The 12,695-nt window shown below is 48.3% G+C and overlaps 6 protein-coding genes across 6 annotated transcripts; 4 read left to right on the top strand and 2 right to left on the bottom strand.

Annotated features, from left to right (window-relative positions):
• Positions 1–11: 11 nt before the first annotated feature.
• On the top strand, positions 12–1,406 carry PGRI_053720 (putative actin-related protein RO7; the record flags this gene model as incomplete). Its single annotated transcript, XM_040793085.1, has 1 exon — positions 12–1,406. The coding sequence occupies one exon, from the start codon at positions 12–14 to the stop codon at positions 1,404–1,406; it is 1,395 nt and encodes a 464-aa protein (XP_040645052.1).
• A 243-nt stretch (positions 1,407–1,649) lies between these two features.
• PGRI_053710 (Transcription factor) lies at positions 1,650–3,821 on the top strand (the record flags this gene model as incomplete). Its single annotated transcript, XM_040793084.1, has 4 exons — positions 1,650–1,715; positions 1,765–1,832; positions 1,884–2,715; positions 2,769–3,821. 4 exons carry the CDS (start codon positions 1,650–1,652, stop codon positions 3,819–3,821), a joined length of 2,019 nt encoding a protein of 672 aa, XP_040645051.1.
• A 263-nt stretch (positions 3,822–4,084) lies between these two features.
• PGRI_053700 (enoyl-CoA hydratase/isomerase family protein) lies at positions 4,085–5,015 on the top strand (the record flags this gene model as incomplete). The annotated part of the gene is made up of 4 exons (XM_040793083.1): positions 4,085–4,294; positions 4,351–4,446; positions 4,493–4,845; positions 4,904–5,015. 4 exons carry the CDS (start codon positions 4,085–4,087, stop codon positions 5,013–5,015), a joined length of 771 nt encoding a protein of 256 aa, XP_040645050.1.
• A 72-nt stretch (positions 5,016–5,087) lies between these two features.
• Positions 5,088–6,889, bottom strand: PGRI_053690 (AMP-dependent synthetase/ligase; the record flags this gene model as incomplete). Its single annotated transcript, XM_040793082.1, has 3 exons — positions 5,088–5,589; positions 5,650–6,508; positions 6,556–6,889. 3 exons carry the CDS (start codon positions 6,887–6,889, stop codon positions 5,088–5,090), a joined length of 1,695 nt encoding a protein of 564 aa, XP_040645049.1.
• A 430-nt stretch (positions 6,890–7,319) lies between these two features.
• On the bottom strand, positions 7,320–8,903 carry PGRI_053680 (flavin monoamine oxidase family protein; the record flags this gene model as incomplete). Its single annotated transcript, XM_040793081.1, has 3 exons — positions 7,320–8,366; positions 8,422–8,669; positions 8,726–8,903. The coding sequence occupies 3 exons, from the start codon at positions 8,901–8,903 to the stop codon at positions 7,320–7,322; spliced, it is 1,473 nt and encodes a 490-aa protein (XP_040645048.1).
• Positions 8,904–10,100: 1,197 nt separating this feature from the next.
• On the top strand, positions 10,101–12,440 carry PGRI_053670 (Acyl-CoA oxidase; the record flags this gene model as incomplete). Its single annotated transcript, XM_040793080.1, has 6 exons — positions 10,101–10,891; positions 10,942–11,701; positions 11,755–11,836; positions 11,888–12,028; positions 12,085–12,220; positions 12,281–12,440. The coding sequence occupies 6 exons, from the start codon at positions 10,101–10,103 to the stop codon at positions 12,438–12,440; spliced, it is 2,070 nt and encodes a 689-aa protein (XP_040645047.1).
• Between the last annotated feature and the right edge of the window lie 255 nt (positions 12,441–12,695).

Genomic DNA, 12,695 nt, shown 5'->3' with positions numbered 1-12,695 from the left:
ATAGCACACCGATGTGCGTGGTTGGATTTGGACCTGAAGATTCGAGGAGAGCGGGGGACTATCGAGGATGGATCCAGGGCAGTGCCGGTGGTGCACGGCTACCAGAACCCGTCGACGCGGAAGATTGGACACGGGCATATGAATTGTGGCGGCCAGATTCCCGAGAGGTTGATCTGGGCCTGGTTGAGGATAAGATCGAGCGTGCGTTTCGGGAGACATACAATCAGTTCCTGTTGACGGATGCAGGGACGTCTCGCTTGGTTCTTGTTCTCCCGTCTCTTATGCCACATCCATTGCTGTCATCACTGCTGTCGACACTCTTCAGTCGCTGGCGCTTTCCGAGTGTTACCCTTCTGTCTAGTGCGACCATGTCGGCCACGGCTGCGGGATTGCGGTCGGCTTTGGTGGTTGACATTGGCTGGGCCGAGACCACGGCAACGGCGATTTATGAGTACAGGGAGATGGCTACGAAGAGAACGACACGGTCTATGAAGCATTTGATGCAGGAGATGGGACTGCTTCTTACTGGGTTGGCTTCCGATGGAAATCCGGATACGGAGACTGCGAATAAGATCTCTGTTGGTTTCGCGTACTGTGAAGAGGTTGTCAGTCGGTTTGCCTGGTGCAAACTGCAAACACAAGACGATAAAAGCTCAGATGAACCCGACCGGCAATTATCGATTCCTTCGCCCGCAAACCCCGAGGAAGAATATATGGACGTGCCGTTTTCGCGTCTCGCTGAACCTGTCCAGAAGGTCTTATTCGCACCAGGTGTCGCAGAACATGAATTGGACGACGAAGAAAAATCATTGCCTTTGCTTGTCTACAACACGCTTCTGTCACTATTCCCCGATGCACGAGGAACATGCATGTCCCGCATTGTGTTTGTGGGCGGCGGTTCTCGAATTCCTGGGCTACGGCAGCGGGTCCTTAAAGAAGTCTCACTCTTGATTGATCGTCATGGATGGAGTCCAATTCGAGGCAAAGCACTTGAGCGACAGCGACAAAGATTGGAGCAGCTAAGAATTTCAGCCCGAAAAGCTTCCAACGAACCGGAAACCCCCAAGAGCAACGGGGAAGCACCATCTACCGATGAGACACCCGCAGACCCCTCCAAAGAAGTGCCTGAGATCGATTTCGTGGAACAGAAACTCCGCCGACAAAACAAGGATATCCCAGTTCCTGTCCAAGGAGTCTTACGCGAAGTTGAATCTCTTGGTCCATGGGCGGGTGCAAGCCTGACAACTAGTCTCAAGATCCGGGGAATGGTAGAGATCGAACGAGAGAAGTTCTTACAGCACGGACTCGCTGGAGCTACACGGGATATCGACCATCCTGTTCCTGATCGTCGATCAGGCTTAAAGTCTGGTGATCGATCCAGTTGGACACTTGCAGGCTGGGCATAAAAACTATGTACATTTTTCAAAAACAATAGATACCCCATTGGATTTTCAAGCCTTCCCCAATTTTTTTCTAATATTTTCGAAATATTTTCTAGTATTTCTCTGTTATTCTCTGTTATGGAGCTTCCCAAAAAGGATAGCCGACAGTTCGGCTATACCCCGGCTTTCGCGGGGAAGACACCGAGGCGATGCGGATTGTCTCCGACTTTTCTACTTGGCCTTCGAATGCACATTGACAGAGTAAAAATGAACGATTTCAGTCCTCCACCACTAAGAGCACCAACAGCCTGTGTTGCCTGCAATAAAAAGAAGGTACGTGAAGTGAAATAACCTAGAACAGGAGACCTACTGATTTTTTTAGGTCCGCTGTATCTTCGATGGAAATCCCGATGTATGTGTGAACTGCCAACGGCATCAGTGGCCCTGTTCGTAAGAAAACCGAGCTCAGACGTTGGAGCAAACATACTAACTGCCGTATAGTCGACGAGAGCGCAAGAGAAAACGAGCGCATAGTAATGAAGGTGACTCCATCAATGAAACCGAAACGGTTAGAAGGAGACGAGTGAACTGGAATGAACCGAACAGCTTTAGCCCTGTCGGCCCAGCTAGATCGCCGTGTACAAGTCCTGAGTATGACCAGGATCGGAATCAGTGCGACGCAGGCCAAGGTAGAGATGGCACTGGAGACATTATTACACCAGACTCCAACCCGTACTCGGCTGCTTCGACTCTAAGCTTCATGGCACGCTCCCGCTACTTTGATGATGCAGTAGCTATCAATGAAGAGCAGGCCAGATCATACCCAGAAGGAGATGCAGATGGTCCAACTGAAGATGACATCCAGCTGCTCAGACTGCAAGGTGCATTTGACCTCCCACCACGAGCTATCCGAGAAGGATTGATTAACACATTCATGGAACGATGTTCACCTTGGATGCCGATAATCGAGCGAAGCTGGCTAGAAGAGAGTGGTACTCAGAAGCCCTCAATTCTACTTCTCCAATCTATCTTTGTCGCTGCTAGCCGAGTCACATCTGCACCGGCTGTGACTGCATATGCATCTTTGCATCAGTTTTATCGTCGTGCGAAAGCCTTGTTCTGGTCTGGATATGAGAGAAATCCCGTGACTGTAGTCGCAGCAGTCTGCATTTTGCATTGGTATAATCCAGAAGGTCCTGAGCATGTTTCTACCAACACCAGTGGATTCTGGCGATATGTGGGAGTTGGGTTAGCTCATCAGATTGGACTGCATAAGGAGCCATCGAATAATAGAGATGCTGCTTTGAGGCGCAGGTTATGGTGGACTCTTTATGTAAGTCAGAAATGAATTTCTTCGCAAGGATAAAAGGCACTGACACTAGGCAGGCGAGAGATTGTTGTATTTCTGCAGGCCAGGGCCGGCCACTAGCAGTGGATCTGGAGGACTGTGAGGTGGCACCGCCATGCCCTGAGGATTTCCACGATTCAAGCTCAAATGCTACTCTGTTCATCGCATATGTTGAGATCAGTGCCATTCTGGGCCATCTCACAGAGTACTGTCGTCGCAAGACCCTCACACGTGAGGCCCGACAGAACCTTGAGAATCGTTTGTATCGATGGACACGGGAGCTTTCACCCTCGCTGCGCTTGTTTTGTAATCGGAGTACCTCAGAGGATGCAGCAACGAAAAGAACATTGGCCCAATACAACTTCGAAGCCCGCCAGCTTCACATCCCATATTTCACCTGCCTCGCAATCATGTGTCGACCCAACCCCGGAGAGTCTGCATCACCAGGAGTGCTTTTAGCGTCCTCGTTTATCGCAGGGATATTTGAAGACTTTCTTGCTCGAGATGAGATTCAATTCCTAAGCCCGGTATTCACATTCCACCTATTAGCTGCCGGAATCGGGCTTCTTTCGTGCAATAACGTACCATCCCACCGGGAGAAGGCAGCAGTTAGCTTGGAGTCCATCTACCTGGCCCTTGAGGAGCTCTCAAAGCGCTGGTCATCAGCTAAAGGCAGCCTAAGAGCATTGAAGAGCATTGCTGAAAAGCAGCGGACTACGTCGACCATAGAGGAAATGCCGTCCATCGCCCTCTCCAGAGAACATCAACCATTTTTTGAGGGATTTGGCCCAGAGTTGTCCTGGGCTTGGCCATATTTCATGGACCTTGGACAAGCTGTGGGGAACGATGGCACCACACATAGCTTTATGGCAGCCGGGATCCCAGAGGTGCTAGGAAATTGGGCCGAGTCCCGGGCTCCGGATGCTATATCTTCGGATGAGTACAGGCCACTCACTACTATCTTGGACCGCAACTCCGTCCTCAGTATGGGAGATTTGCCGCAAGATATTTCAGGTGACTTCTTTAATCAATACCAGGGAATGGGGGACTGGCTTTTTAAGGATTTGGAATGGAATGGCGAGATTCCCTAGGAATTTATTGTTCTTGACTACGAACTGTGTACCATATACGTATCCGTATACATTTGCATTCCATGACAGTGGTTCACAGAGAACGTGAAACTGGTGAATGCGAAGATTCTCATAGAAATATTCGGCACTCGGTGAATTTCGGCAACGCATGGGCAAGTCGAAATGCGGGGGATCTACCAACGCCCATCACTTGAATATAGTAAACAATTTAACACAACCTCGAAGACATCGGTATCTAGCTAAATCATTATACCATTGGCATCATGACAGATATCCCAACCTTCCGCAGTCTCTCCCTCGAGAGACATGGGAATGTATTCGTCCTAACCATGCAGAAACCCCCTGAGAACCGATTGAACTCATCATACTGCCAGGAGATGATCCGGGCCTATCGCACCGTAGAAAGAATCCTAGGATCCAACTCAGAAGGGGCCGTAATCACACGGGGAAATGATGCTAAATTCTGGTGCACTGTACATTGAAGTCCCCAAAACAGAACAACATCGGAAAACTAATAGAATACCACTAGGGACTGGAGCTGGACGAAATAGATAAGAACCCATTTGCCAATACAGACGGATTCTATCCAGTGAGAACAGCCCTTGCACCGGCTTTGACGACAGACGTTAGCACGTCGTGTATGGGACTTCACACTAACAACCAGTATCCAGCTCATCCATACAATCCTCGACTTCCCGTTTCCAACAATCGCTCTTTTAACCGGGCACACCTTCGGCGGCGCATGCCCACTCGCACTAGCACACGACTACCGAGTCATGAACTCCCGCCGCGGCTTTATCTCTATGCCTCCTGTGAACCTGGGGCTGCACTTCGACGGGATCGGCTCGCTCCCTCGACTAAAGCTACGTCCGAAGGTTGCCCGCAAGATGCTGCTTGAGGCGCACAAGTGGACTGGACCTGAAGCGCTCGAGGATGGGATTGTGGATGCTGTCGCCGAGCCAGAGGAGATGTTGAATGTCGCTTTGGAATTGGGGGCGAAATGGGCGCCTAAAGCGAAGATGGGGTAAGATTTCATATGCACAAGGCTTTGTGATAAGAGAATGTCTGCTAATACTGTGCAGGGTGTATGCTTTGCTTCGTCAGGAGCTCTGGGGAGATGCTATCAAGAATTTTCAGCGTATTAGTTATGTCCATAGTCGGGTGACTTCGGCGCCTGCGAAGGTCAAGATTTGATGCAGATCATGATATGCAAACACGTTTGTAAATATTTAACTATATTGAAAGAACCTTGGATATTCTCTCTTCCTATAACTTGGCCTTATTCTCCCTGCTCCAGACTTGTACCTCAGGCAGGTCTCGATAGTTGGGCGGAAAGAACTGCGGCCCCAATATCTTCTTCTGCACCTTCCCCGTACCCGACTTGGGCAACTCACCTTCGACCACACGAAGGATTGTCGGCATCTTATATCCAGCGATCTTACTCCGCAGATCCTCGCGGAGCTCGGCGAGCGTGAGACTCCTGCGTGTTGTCTTTTGGTCTTGTTTGAGACTGACAGTAGCAGCAACTCGTTGACCGAATTCCTCATCTTCAACGCCAACAATCATGACTTCTGAAACATAGTCCAGACCCAGTATTTCACGCTCGATATCCAACGCAGATATCTTATATCCGCCTGACTTGATGATGTCGATTGAGGCACGACCCAGGATGAAATAATATTTTCCTTCGCGGCGAGCAATATCTCCCGTTTTGAAGTACCCCTCGACATCATGTGCATCCGCGGTTGCTTTCTCGTCGAATAGATACCTGTTTAAACAATGTGTGAGGATAGGACGCCATAACCTTCATAGAAAATATTTGACTCACTTGGAAAACATATATGGACACTTCACTAATATCTGGCCTTCATCGGTGAGCTTGAGTGAAACCGCCTCAGCTACACAGCCAACACTGTTCTGCGGTGTCCCATCGGAATCAAGTTCAGTCTTGATGACTGCACCAAACTCCGTCGCACCATATCGAGTGAGAATTGGCTTGTTTCTGATTTGATGCCAGAACTCTTGTACAGGCCCCGGAAGCGCCGAAGTACCACACAGCATTGCTCTAATCTGACGCGCACCAGCAATATACTGGTCACGTATCTCAGAAGCTTGGTGTGCAATGTTCTCTTCATAGTACCGCATCATACGCATGTATATGGTTGGTACTCCAGAGAAAAAGGTAAGACCTCCTTGTCGCCAGCGCTCCCACGTCCATGATGCATCGAAACTGCCACTGCGGAACTCGATACATGCGCCGGCCACGAGGAACGGGAGGAAAGTCAATCCCACACCGGAGGCATGATGCACTGGAAGGATATGGAGGACTATATCCTTTTCTGTTATTCGGTAATAGTTTGCATCGGCTTCCCCATTGCCGGAGATATAACTTCGACGCTGTACAGCGCCCTTGGGGGGCCCTGTCGTGCCGGAAGTGAAGATCACCAACGCTGCCGCGTTCATGTCTGGAACCGGGCCGGAAGAGATGGTCACTTCATCTGATGGGAGAAGCGTGGGACGAAAATGAGATGCGATTGGGGATATACAGGGAATGTCCACTCCCTTACTTTCTCCCATATAGCGAACCACAGACTGTGCAGTCTTTTCGCTGGTTGTGCTGGCTACCAAAGCCACACATCGCGCCTTCGATAAGAAATACGAGGCTTCTTCTGCTGGTATTGTAGCAGCTGCCGCATATTAGCTATGCATCCTTTTTCGTAATATTGAAACTTACCCATGGGAACGACTGCCGCACCGATTGCAAGGATAGCGATGAAGCCAACAGTGTATTCATACCCTCCCGGTGCAAGTAACCCAATGTATACCTCTTTGTCCGCAATCAACTTGCTTCGAGCTTCATGGCTGAGTGACCTTTCCAACACCTTGCGGAAGGCCAACACATCCGAAATAAGATGTTGATATGTCTTTTCCACGCCGGCAACCAAGTCCCGGACCACAATTGGAGAAGGCGTACGTTGCGCATAACGCAGTAGTCTATGAAAGAAGGGAAGATTTGGCAACACATTTTCTCCTATATGCGGAGGTACGAACAAAGTGCGGTCTCCCATTTTGTTTGAGCTTGAAAGTCGTCGACCTGACTAATGAGCAAAAATAGGTGAATGTCTTTTATTCCAGCCTTTTCATTCAAGTATAACGCTATTTATCGCTCAGCGCCCGCTGGGTAGTGGCTGCGGGGAGTGGTAAACCCGAGGCAGCTTCCCCGCCGCGGCATTCGGCCCTTTGACTTACACAAGACACGTCCCGGCATTAAACTATCACTACGAGGACATAATTGGTGCGTAATACTTCTAATAGAATAACTCATCTTGCGAGCGTATAAACCTTCTTTTCAGCCATGTGAATTGGCATTGGGGAGGGTTAGTTTGGTTTTTCCGTTTAGTATCTTAATCGGGAAGTCTTGTATAACACCTAGTAACTTTCATTGGATAGTATTGAATCAATATCATAATGCAATATATTTATCGACCACTGCTATATCTACGGGGTCAGGGCGGCAGCAGGCTGAACCTCCCCCTTGACTGTAAGAGCCGCCCGTGTACCCTCTTCGATGGCACCATCAATGAAAGCACGCCAGCCAACAGCCCAATCAGAGTTTGCAAAGAGAACATTCCCATGTCGAGCCCGCATAGCATCCAAAGATGTTGACAACAGCCGAGGGGGCGAGAAGAACCAAGCGCCCTTCGCAAATTCATCTTTGCTCCAGTTGTGAAACACCAATCGCTGAATATCCATGTTCCCAGGAGCCATACTCTCAACGGCTTTCTTGGTTTCGTTGATATCCTCTTCAGGATGAATCTCGTTGCTAGAGCCACCGAAAGAAACGACGTGGGTATTTCCAGCGGGTGTAGTACCATCACCAATAGCATATACGAGCTTGTTGGAGGGATAGGATATTCCGGTCCACGAGCGCATATCCTTGTTCGAAATCTCGGCGTGCACCTTTACACATTGGTTGACATGACCGGTATTTATGGCCGATACACGCTGTGTATCCAGAGGAGGGTCAAAAGACACAGAGTTGAGAACGTTGAGGGGAATAGTAGAAATCAGACGCGCACTAGTATACTGACGACCATCACGAGTAGTTATAGCAACTTTATCAACTGAATCACTGATCGAGTTCACAGGGGTATTGAACGCATATGAGAGGTTCCCAGTAGCGAGCGCCTCTTTGAAAAATTTGATCGCGAAAGTCGACTGACCTCCCCTGAACTTGTACGAGATCAAGGCTTCCATACAACCACGATAGGAGTAGCCACATAGAGCCCACCAATGAAGGAATTCAAAGAAGCTGGTTGTTTCCAACGTTGCGCAGCTGGAAAGAAGGATGAAACCCTCAAGACATGCACGTTCATTGGGAGTAAGAGACAAAGCAATGGCGTCTATCCGGTCCTGGGCGGAGATTTCATCGTAACAACGAGCCTCAGGGACGTGGAACGCATTGTGTGGGAAAGGAATAACCTTTCTGCCCATATCACCATCGACGTTGACAAATTTACAGATGGCAGCGGAAAGGAGTGCATCCTGATATAGAAAGTCAGCCATGGCTTCCTATGCAGCTAATACTTAGAGTACGAACCTCGTCTTCGTGGCTCATTATTGAGGAACCCTGATGTGTGCGCAACTGGAAGTGGTTTACACCACTTGAGAAATCAATAGATCTCTCCAGCTCGGTTCGCATATTGTATCGTGAGATCTCTCGCCAGACATGAGGCTGAGTCCAGTGCACCCAAGTTCCACCCATCTCAAATGGATACTCGCCAATGTTGGAAGACCAAGAACGTCCACCAATACGATCACGAGCCTCGATTAGAAGGACATGTAGACCTGTTATATTTAGCAAGGCCGTCTACAAATCAGATCGACATGCTTGTATAATATACCGGCAAGGGTCAAGTCACGAGCGGCCGTAAGACCAGAATATCCGGCACCGACAACGATAACATCGTACTTTGCGGAAGACGACGAGATGTTTGTAGGAGGAGAAATGACACCAATTGAAGGGACACCTTGTGAAAGACCAGTTTCAGGTGTCCATTGGAAACCGTCGCGGGAGGTCATTGTGATGATAGTAGGATAATGACTTGTAGGATCGATATAGAAACAATGAATCAGAAACATGAGAAAAGCAACCCTCTTTAAAGGTATGGGATTGCGAGAAGAATCCTATTTGGTGATTACAACATCCATCGTAGCCCTCGGAATCTCGGAATCAGTCGAAGATCAGATAAGTAAAAAGCTAGAAAAAAAGAGAGAGTTTCCTGCTTGAGGGAAAACGGCAGTGACATTCCAAGCTGGTTCCGAAGATAGCGCCAGGTTGTGCATATGAGGTAGGTCAAACTAAGCCACTCTTATGCGGTTTGTCAAATTACCCCATTAGGATACTAGAGGGAGAAATTTCCGGGACCAACGAACCCCCCGGATAATTAGCCTGAAAGTAGCTTTACCTTAATTTCCAAGATACCTTCTACTTTATCTATTGGGTACTGATTATACTCACTCTAGAGACGATTTACTATCGCAAGAGGTTGTGGGTGCTCAGCAAGTGGGACGCGACTATTTTCTTTTTGGTATCTTGTATCGAATGTTATTTGATAGCTCCGCTCACTGTTGTATTTACCTTTTTTGGTTGTCTACTTTCCTCTCTGCATATATACCTAATTGGGGTTAGTTCTGGGTATCGCGACCTCGGCGTTGTTGCATGAGTTAAGACAAATCTCCAGTAAATGGATTGAAGGGTGTGAGCATCGAATCGATTGGTGATCACGGGGAGTGTTGGGGGCAAGTGGCAGGTAGAAGAAATTCCAACGCCTCTCCTGTATGTTCCACGGGCGGTTTCCACACGCTGCGATGATCCGATCAATGTCATGGACTCATATACACTTGGCCCGGAGCCATTGTTCTGCAAACAGCTTGTTCATTCTTGCTGAGATATTTCTCCCACAAAATGGATGAGGATGGATTCCAAATTCGCGGCTTTGCTGCTGATACGTTCATCCAGATGCTCTCAATGGACTCACTCTATCAAGGAGGTAGCGTGATTGTCTTTGGAATCATCCATAATCCAGTTAAATTGTTGCATTAACTATGCGGGGTAGAAGTGCCGGCATTCGGGACTCGGTGATTTCGATATCATGGATTAGCCAAGGCAATTCGGTACGGCTACTTTAATTTAGTACGGCTATTTGATCTATGAATAAAGTCGAGGGCATGGCACTGTAATTGAGATACAGAATCCCAAGAGTGAAAGGATCCAAAATGCCTGATTTCACGGATAACCTTCGCCCAAGCCAACCAGATGGGCCAACGACACTAGCTCGCGAGCGTCAACAATCTAATATCTCAACTCAGGAATTAGGCCAACATTTATTGGCTTCAGATGGATTTCTAGAACGACAAGCTCAGATCTTGCCCATCATACAACAAGACCCACTCTTCTCCAAAGACCAGCAACAAAACCTCTCTAGACCGGAAAGATTCAAGCTAGGAGTTGCGCGCGCAAAGCTATTACGCCGAATGAGAGACAAGCTCAAATGGAGCTACCTAGACTACCAAATGGCCGAGTACCTGGTCGACGACGTGTCGCCTTACTTCCTGCACATGGAGATGTTCATCACGACCATCCGCGAACAGGCCAGTGAGGAACAGCGCGCCTACTGGCTTCCCTTGACCGAGTCTTGGAAGATCATTGGTGCGTACGCACAGACAGAACTTGGACACGGGAGCAATGTCCGTGGCTTGGAGCTTGAAGCGCGTTGGGATAGCCGAACCAAGGAGTTCGTGCTGCATAGTCCAACTCTTACGGCGAGCAAATGGTGGAATGGCAGTTTGGGTCGTTTAGCCAACCACGCCATTGTAGTTGCGCAGTTATTACTCCCGGATCCTAGCTCTCCGGATAAATACATTTCTCACGGTCCTCACCCGTTCATTGTGCAGGTGCGGGATATGAAGACACATCAACCTTTGAATGGGATTATTGTTGGAGACATTGGGCCGAAATACGGCTATGCTACCATGGACAATGCGTACATGCTGTTTGACCAGTTCAGGTTTGTTCCTCGTCCATTTCCTACGACTTTATTCGCTAATGATGTAATAGAATCCCACACTCTGCTATGTTATCACGATACTCAAATGTCGACCCCAACACAGGAGCTTATACCAAGCCAGCACAACCAGCTTTAATCTATGGATCTCTGACCTATGTACGGGCGAACATGGTGCACCGCGCCCGACTCGTCCTCGCACGTGCAGTCACTGTAGCAGTGCGGTACAGCAGCGTGCGACGGCAGTTCCAAGACCGAGACGGCGATAAGAAGGGGCCTGAGATGTCTGTTTTGGACTATCCGACTGTCCAAATTCGCATCCTGCCTCTCCTTGCCACGACCTTTGCACTTCACTACACAGGCCTTGCCATGCAGGAAGTGTACAGAAACGCACGACAGGATATCGAGAAGGGGAATTTTAATTCTTTGGCTCATATGCACAGTATGTCATCTGGACTGAAGAGTCTGTGCACTATCCTGGCAGCGGATGGAATTGAGACATGTCGACGTGCCATGGGTGGGCATGGATTTGGTGGTGGGAGTGGCTTGATCCAGGTCAACAATGATTACCTCTCTAAGCCAACTGTCGAGGGTGATAACTGGATGATTACGCAGCAAGTTGCGGCGTATCTGATCAAGAAGATGACTGCTGCTGTGAAGTCGCCTGATACTCTCGGTGTTGATGAGACTGAGGCTCATTTCAAAGAGTTCATTCGCAACAAGCGCTCCCCCGGAGTAGAAAAGCGGACTTACGATGTTCTGAACAGCGATTTGGATATTGTTAAGAGCTTTGAGCTGAGGGCAACTGCTATGGTAAGTTCTACAAAACTCATAGCATCTAACAGGATAAGACTGATCGTAAACAGGCATACGACGCATACGAACAAAGAGTGATCAAAAAGCAGAACTGGAACAGCCTTCTGATCCAGCTTCACAAACTAAGTCGAGGTAAGCGAAATTTAGGAGACATCATTATACACTAAGCTAAGTCTACGCTAGCACAATCGGAATCAATCATCGTCGCGACCTTCTTCAATGCCCTATCCAATGATAAAACACTATCAGCACCCATCAAAACCGTGCTATGGGACTGTTACCGACTGTTCGCATTGTACAGCATGGAGAACGAAAGCTTCGAATGTAAGCCTGCATCAATACATTCACCATTAATTACCACAGACTAACAAATACGCTAGTTTTCCGCTCCAACGCTGTCTCCCAAGCAGATTTGAATAGCCTAGCTAGTCGAGTCCAAGACCTAATGGCGCGTATCCGACCCCATGCCGTGAAACTGGTTGACTCATGGATGATTCCTGATTATTTATTGGACAGGTGAGTGGCTATGGAGATTGTGTGAGATTGCAGGAATAAACGTGGCTGACTTGAGTATAGTGCGCTGGGCCGATATGATGGTCGTGTGTACGAGGATCTATTTAACCGCGCTCATCGGTTAAACCCACTGAACCGGATTACTTTCAACCCGAATTATTGGGAGGATGAGATTGTTAAGGGGAGTGGCGATAATGGGGGTAGCATCTTGTCGAAGTTGTAGATGTTTATTTTCTACTGTGCAGGTCGTGTTAATGACCGTTGAGCGAGATTGCATATATAGATAGTCCAATGTTTAATTATTTGTTCCCAGTATGCGTCTCTATAGACTATTGAATTAGCCACAAGTGGCTCTCAGCCATAGAGGTTGAGGTAATGAATTCCAAAGTAAATGCTGCGCGTAACAAGATGTCCACGCAGAGATGATTATTAATTCAATGCAAGTAATGTAGGTAGATAGCGCACTGTACGGTAGAAT

The sequence above is a fragment of the Penicillium griseofulvum genome (genome assembly GCF_001561935.1).
Source record: "Penicillium griseofulvum strain PG3 chromosome Unknown contig_84, whole genome shotgun sequence".
NCBI lineage: Eukaryota > Fungi > Ascomycota > Eurotiomycetes > Eurotiales > Aspergillaceae > Penicillium > Penicillium griseofulvum.
The sequence above is the reverse complement of the archived record's forward strand: the minus strand, read 5'-3'. Positions and strand labels throughout refer to the sequence as shown.